Source organism: Passer montanus, unplaced genomic scaffold (assembly GCF_014805655.1).
Source record: "Passer montanus isolate IOZ18808 unplaced genomic scaffold, ASM1480565v1 scaffold76, whole genome shotgun sequence".
Lineage (NCBI taxonomy): Eukaryota > Metazoa > Chordata > Aves > Passeriformes > Passeridae > Passer > Passer montanus.
The window spans coordinates 1,854,623-1,861,564 of record NW_024372813.1 but is presented as its reverse complement, the minus strand read 5'-3'; the positions used below and the strand labels follow the sequence as shown (position 1 = coordinate 1,861,564).

The 6,942-nt window shown below is 51.8% G+C and overlaps 1 protein-coding gene across 2 annotated transcripts in view; it reads right to left on the bottom strand.

The window, feature by feature from the left end:
* Positions 1 to 845: 845 nt before the first annotated feature.
* LOC120512587 (ligand of Numb protein X 2-like) overlaps positions 846 to 6,942 on the bottom strand; it is a 29,606-nt gene continuing 23,509 nt past the window's right edge. For both annotated transcript variants that reach the window (XM_039731050.1, XM_039731051.1), the window contains exons 9-10: positions 3,810 to 3,968; positions 846 to 2,932 (exon numbers count right to left, since the gene is read on the bottom strand). In XM_039731050.1, coding sequence (XP_039586984.1) covers positions 2,797 to 2,932; positions 3,810 to 3,968 — 295 coding nt within the window. In that variant the 3' untranslated portion in view covers positions 846 to 2,796. The remainder of the gene's footprint in view (positions 2,933 to 3,809; positions 3,969 to 6,942) is intronic.

Sequence of the window (6,942 nt, the reverse complement as noted above, 5' to 3'; positions counted from 1 at the left end):
CCAGAGTGGTGAGGAGGATTCAGGAGTGCTTGCTCTGTGCCCCCTGGCACTGCTCAGACAGAGGGGCCCAGAGCCCTGGCCAGCCTCCCTCGGGAGCCTGCAGCTGCTGAGGGTGAGAGCTGCTGGCTCTCCCAGCACAGAACTCTGCCCTGATCCAGGCTGGGGCAGGCAGTGCCAGGGGGGCCTGGCAGTGCCCCCAGCCCCCTCTGAGCTGCCTCTCCCTGCCTGGACCAGGACCCGTGCTCCACTGGAATGCTGCACCCAGGGGAGGGGGGTTGGCCCCAAACAAGGACATTTCTCCCACCTTTGCATGCTCAGGTGTCCCTGGTGGCTCTCCAGGGCTGTTCCACACCCACGCCCTGAGCTCCTGCAGGTAATGGTGATCACATCCAGTCTGCACCTCCTCCTGTGTTACCTGAATGAGCTGGACCCAAGTCACAGAGTATGCTGAGGTGGGGGGCAGGCTTTTAGGGCCAGGAGCAGCTGTGAATTTGAGGTAAGTACTTTTAAATTGGTTTCTTTTCATTAAATGGAAGTAAAATGTTTGCCTTTACTATCAGGGAAATGTGAAGGTGGGGTGTTGGAAGTAATCTGTACTTGGCAGCAGAAAGCTGCTGCAGGTTTAGTGGTGTTGGGATGTGGGGTTTACTGTTGTTGAGGGATTTTTCCCAGCCACAGTGTATTTCAGGATAGTCCAGCTCCTTTCCTGGGAGAAGCTAAGACAATTAATTACACTGTTTCCTGCCACAGGGTCACTTTTTGGAGCAGTCTTGCTGAGGTGACCTGTTCTGGGGGCATTAGTTTCTACATGGAAAAAAGGGTAAAAACCACACTTGGAATGCATATTGTTCAGCAATATTACAATAATTTATAAAGGCATCAAAACAAACTCAACATCTATTAACAAGCTGATTTAGGAAACAAAATTTAAATTATGAGGACATTTTGGTGAGGTTGAAGGCACCTTGAAAGGAGATGGAGTAAAAACGGTTCTGCAGCCTCCTCCTCCCTCCACTGCCAGCCCAGCAGCTGCACAGCTCCTCCCTCCTGCCCTTCCCCACGTTTGGGGCAGGCAGTGGGAATCACCCTCTCTCTGTCCACATCACTATTTACTGTTCCAGGCACAGATTCTGCACATTGATTGGAAAGAGATAAAAAATTGCTTCATGGTTTTGTGTCCCAGCGAGGTCAGCGATGAGTTTTCTGTGTGGATGATTTTGGTCTCAGCACTGCCCAGTAGAGCAAGAGGAGAGGAGCCCAGGTAGCCCCAGCTGTGCTGTCAGGGTCCCCAGAGGTGTTGCTCAGCCCAGCAGGGCTGCTGGGAGGATGGAGCTGAGGTTCCTGTGTGTCCTGGGCTCTGGGACAGGCCCTGCTGCACTCCCAGCACAGGAGGTGAAGTCACTGTGTGTAAACAGGGCCCAGGGACAGCAAATGACAAACTGCCAGCCCAGGAGAAGCTTCAGCCAGGCCTGGGCTCTTTCCTGCAGGGCTGCTACAAGGAATTAAACATTCATTCTAGGCAGCACTTGGACAGGGGACAGACTCCTTGGATTCTTACAAAACTGGTGCTGCAAAAGGTGCAGCAGAGGCAGCACAGGAGGAAAGACCTCTCAGTGCAACCTGGTTTGAGAAAAACCCATCATCTCTACTGCTGCTGCTGCTAAAAAAGGGAATTGCTTCAGGTGGAGTTTGCAAGTAAAACTTTCACAGTGTCAGAGGTCAAAGCACCCTGCCTGGCCTTCAGTTCTTTAACTGTAAATTTTAACTGCACAGTGGGTTTGAACTGCAGCCAGGCTGGGCACAGTCTCCTGCTGGAGGTGACTTTTCCTGCAGCCAAGGATCCTTTGAGCTTCCCCTGGTTCCATAAGTTGATATTTTGCTGCAGGGAACTGCAGGAGAAATCTCACCTGCCTGAGAGTACAGGTGCTCCTGCCCCTGCCTGAACTCTGCCCTTCATCACTGGAAACATAAAAAGAAGACAGGCATCAGGCTGGGCCAGGGGTGTCTGACACCAGCCCATTCCCTTCCTCACCTTCCTTCTGGGCAAAAAGCTGCTTTTATCAATCCTAAAACCAGGGAAACTTGTGTGCAATAAGTGAACCTTGCCTTTGACCTTTGGTAAAGTCACATTTTGCATCATATTTCAGTGAAACCACTCTTGCTGCTGCCTTTGAGAGTGGCTCTTTGAGCTGTTGAAGTTGTCCCTTTGCAATAAATCAGTGGAGTTGGCAGGATCCTGAACTGGGATTTGTGCCAGGACCCTCACACAGGTAACACAGCTCCCCCAGGCTGCCCCAGCAGCTCTGAGTTACCGTGGGGTTTTCATGTTCTAACACATCCCCTGGGTTCCTGACACCTAAAAATGCTCCTGCAAATCCTGATAGACAGAAATGCCTAAATTGGGTCCCCATCCTTACAGATCCAGTAGCTGCTTCTAAACGCCTCTGTTTTAACCTGTTCAAATACTCAATGGAAAGCAGAGCCCTAACATCAAGGCAAGCCTCAGCAGCCTCCAGGGCAGTTGTGGAGAAACACTGGGAAGAACTTTCTGTGCACCACCAATCCTGAGGAGCTTTAATGAGCCTGGGAAGCTCCAACTGTTGGATTAACCCTTACTTTGAATTCAACATCCAGATTTGTTGGTAAAATGTTTTCCATAAAAAGGAAGCGAGGAGTCTTCCAAGGCAATGCACCAGGAGCAGGAGTGGAGCAGTCCCCGTTTCCCTGTCAGGTGGGGCCTGGGTGGTGCCCAGCTGCTGTTGGATACCTGGAAGTGTTGGGGCTTTGCTGGAGCCGTCACACCAGGCTCCCTGGCCAGGACACCACGGTCAGGGTGACTTTGTTCCTCTGCTCCTTCAGCATTGGGATCAATTCTGAGTTGCTCATTCCAATTGCTGGCACTCCGTTCACTGCCACGATTTCATCTCCACACCTGCCCAAAGACAGGAGCCAGTCAGCACTGGGTGCATCATCAACCCTGCACCCAACCATCAACTCCTCCTTGGAAGAACTTCTTCTCTTCAGTCAGAGGGCAGGGAAGAGGAGAACACTGCTGTGCTGGGGTGAAGGGCAGGCAGCAGGGGAGCTGTGCTGGTAGAACACTGGCCCAGGTCACTGCCACCAGCAGGGCTGTGGGAGGGACCTGCCCCTCTCTGGCACACCCAGCCCTTTCTGGGGGCTGCAAGAGCCCCCACAGCCCCATCCCAGCACTGCAGCTCTGGGAGCAGAGCCCAGCTGAGCCCGGTGCTCCCATGCAGCTCTGGGAGCAGAGCCCAGCTCCCTGCACCCAGCTGTGTCCCAGCTGTGTTCCCTCCCTGTGTCTGGCAGCCTTGGGTGCCCAGGAGCCAGCTCAGCAGCCCAGAGAAGCCGGTGGGGTCCTGCAGCCCCAGCCTGCTCCTCTCACTGGGATCTCTCACCAACCACCTGAGCCAAGCTGGAGTTAAGGCTCCTGCACAGGAGGGCTTTTGTTGCTTCTGTTGGGATACTTTTCCTAATCCAAGGGGTTTTATAGTCTGAAACCTCCAAGATTCATCTCAAACATCCCCCTTCTACTTTTACCTAATGCCTCAATTAAACCCTTCACAGTTAGGTTTTAAAGGGCTGTAAATTGCTTTTCCTTGCACCTTTATGGAGAAACCAAAACACTGCTTAACGCAGGCCTCAGTTTGTTACAAGTTTGGCAACAGTATTAACTTTCAAACGAGTGCAAGACCGAGTGATTAACTGGAGCTGAGCTCCTGCCAAAGGTCAAGGTGGGAAATCCCGCAGCCCCGCTGGTGGGGATGGCTCCCCGGGCACCTCACACCTACTTGAGTTTCCTGTCCCGGAATGCAGGAGTCCCGGGCACGATGGTTTTGATGAAGAAGGGTTGGTTTCCTTTGCTTTCCTCAAAGCCTCCCACGATGCTGAAGCCCCAACTTTCCAGGTTTCCTTTACTAAGGACAATATCTTGACAGAAGTGAAGGTAGCTGTGTCAAAAACAGAGAAGTTATGAGGAAAATTGCCTGAGCAGGAATTCGTGTTTTCCCTCATGGAAAGCACAGCTATGAACAGCCTAATTTTCCTGGTTTTTAGGATTTGAGACACTCCTTTGCAAGGCGTGTCAGAGGGTTAATTATCAAATGGGATGATGCCAGTCCTTTAGAATTTTTTTTGAGTATTAGTTTAAGAGGTAAGAGGAAATCACCTGGCTCTAAAGGGGTTTGGGATCTGCAAGACTCCGAATAACTTCATGAATTCTGCTAATGAACACCCACAGCAGCAGAGACAAACCCAAATTACCAGTGAGCAGCAGCTACACCCATGCAAGTGATGAGAGCAGAGGGTTTTTATCCCCTCTGTGCACGGCCCTGGCACAGGGGAGGCTTTCAGCATCACTGGCAGCAGATGTGAGGGGCAGGGAAGGGCTCTCCCGCAGGATCCAGGATGTCCAGTTCCAATACTGGGCTCCCTGGTGAGAGCTCCCTGCTTCTGGATGCACTTTGTGTCCTCAGGGAGCCGGCAGTGCCAGCAGCACTGCCCGAGCTGGTGGCACACAGCCCCTCCAGGTGACACCGAGGGTGTGGCAGGAGCTCTCCGGTGCCCTGGCTCCAGGCTGGCTCCAGCTCAGGCTGTGTCCTGGCACCGGAGCTGTGAAACTGCTGCTCATCATCACCCGCTGAGCTCTTCCAGCAGCTAAACTTTTCCTAATAAACGTTTTTGCCTCGAGGGCTTTGCTTGAGCAGTTTGCCGAGGAGTTTCAGATTTCAAAAGCCTTCCCAGTTAACTTCTCACCAGGAGAAAGATCCAATTATCTACTTTCAAACTGTAATTTACTTTTGTAGGAGTTTTTCGCACATAAACACCAGGAGACCCAGCTCGAGCTCACTGATTCCTGCCTGGTTTCCTTCCCCCGGTACCACACAAGTGCAAAAACACAGCTCTGAGCCATGGCTGTGGCAGCTTCTGCAATGAACAGCCCCAAGAGCAACAGTGGCTGCGTCAGCACAGAACATCAATAAAAACATCAGGCACATTCTCCGGGAGCTGGAAAGGGCTGCTCGCTAGGAATCCATTTTCCATATTAAAAAGGGGTTCTAGGAAGAGGAACTTTAATTTACCACGATCAAAAATGACTGTGGGAAAAGAATTGGAGAGTTTAGGGAAGGTCGAGGTGCAGGTTTTATGGTGCCAAGCACGCTGCTGAGCTGGCAGTTCCTGGGCCCTGCTGGAGCTGCACTTGGTTCTTGTGGGAAGAGTCACACTGGAGTCAGATAAACCCCAGGGAAGAGGAGGCAGGAAAACTGCTTTTCCACCCCAAGACTTCTCCATGAGCCATACAGTGCACTGTTTTCAAGAAACAAAGCCTTTAGAGAGAAAAGATAATCAATCTAAACCTTTGTTTCTAGTACCTTTGGGATGCAGGGTGTGTTGGATTAGAACATGGGCCCAGTCCAAACCAGCTTTTGAGATGGTATTTTATCCTATCAGTGGTGTGGATTTAACACAATGCTAGGAAGAAATCAAAGTTTCTGTTTGACAGAAACAGAAATCACAGCTACAAGAATCCAGGCCTCAGTGAAACTCTGGAGGCTCAAGTGTTGCAAGGATCAAATTCACTTCCCTAGCCCTGAGCACTCGTTTCAACTCACACCTTTCAGCATCAAATCTGGGTTCAAACTAGAAATACATTTCTCTAAAAGGAAAAGGATATTTCTGCTGGAGCAGAGGAATAACTGGGAAAAAAAGAGGGAAAAGAGCTGAACAAAAAAAGAGGGGGAAAAATATAACAAACCCAAAATTGCACATGGAATTAGCTTTGAGCTTTCACCCTGCAGGACATATCCCCCCAGTGGGGCCAGGGCAGCCACAAGGAGCAGAGCCCAGTGGAACAGCTGGTGCTGGGTCCAGTCTGGGCCCATTTCTGGGGTTTTCTGTGCCAGCGTGGTGCACACGGGGTCTGTCAGGGCCACGGTGCAATGGACACTGCCCTGCAGCACTGGGGGTTTGTGTGGGTCAGGAGCTCCCTGCAGGGGGAACCACAGCACAGCAGGAGATGGCACTGGGATGGCACTGCAGCTGCACCTCCCTGAGCCAGCCTGAGGTGCCAGGGGCACCCTGAACATGGCCAGGTGACAAACACGGCTTCTGTGGTGACCAGGCAGCAGCCACCAGCTCTCACTGGGAGCAGGTGGGAAAAGCAGGTGGGAAGCACAGGAATTCCAGCCCCTTTTAGTGCTGGGAACAGGAGGAAGATTCTGCCAGATCCCAAAGTGGAATAACCTTGCTGTGTGCCTTCCACCAACCCTCACAGCCAGAACTGCAGACACATTCCAAGCCCAGAATTCAGGCTGGAGTAAAAGAAATCTGGAATCACTTATTGCTTCAGGAGTCAAAAGAAGGGGGAACATCAGTACCAGCAGCAAAGGAATTTCCAGCAGTGCATTAAATGCAGGTGATGTCAGGACACTGCTCAAATGAAGGCAGGAGATCCAGGAGCAGAGAAGACTCCAGTCCCTGCGGCAGAGCTTGGGGAAGCTGCAAGTCACCTGCCAGCCAGAAAAATTGGGAAAGGAAGAAAAGGAGCTTTGCCTTGCTGTGGTTCACTGCAGCAGCAGCTCAGGGAACAACACCAGGCAGCATCTGAGGGGCTGTGCCCTGGTTTGGGCTCTCGAGGGGCAGCTCAGGGCCAGCTCACTCCAGACCTGCTCTGGGGAGCAGAGGGAGATGGGAGGAGGTGCTGAGCACAGGCCAAGTACAGGAGACACAAAAGCTGCCTTTCCTTGGGCTGGTTTGTTGAGCATTTATTTACAGGCTGCTAAGTAACACAAGAGAGGCTTTGTGAGTGGTTCTTCTTTTGGTGTCTCCATGAACAAGGCTGTAAATGAGCCAAGCTTCCCACAGCAGGTTTGGCTTTATGTTCCACCTGCAGATGCTCCTGCAGTCAGCTGGGATGACAACTGA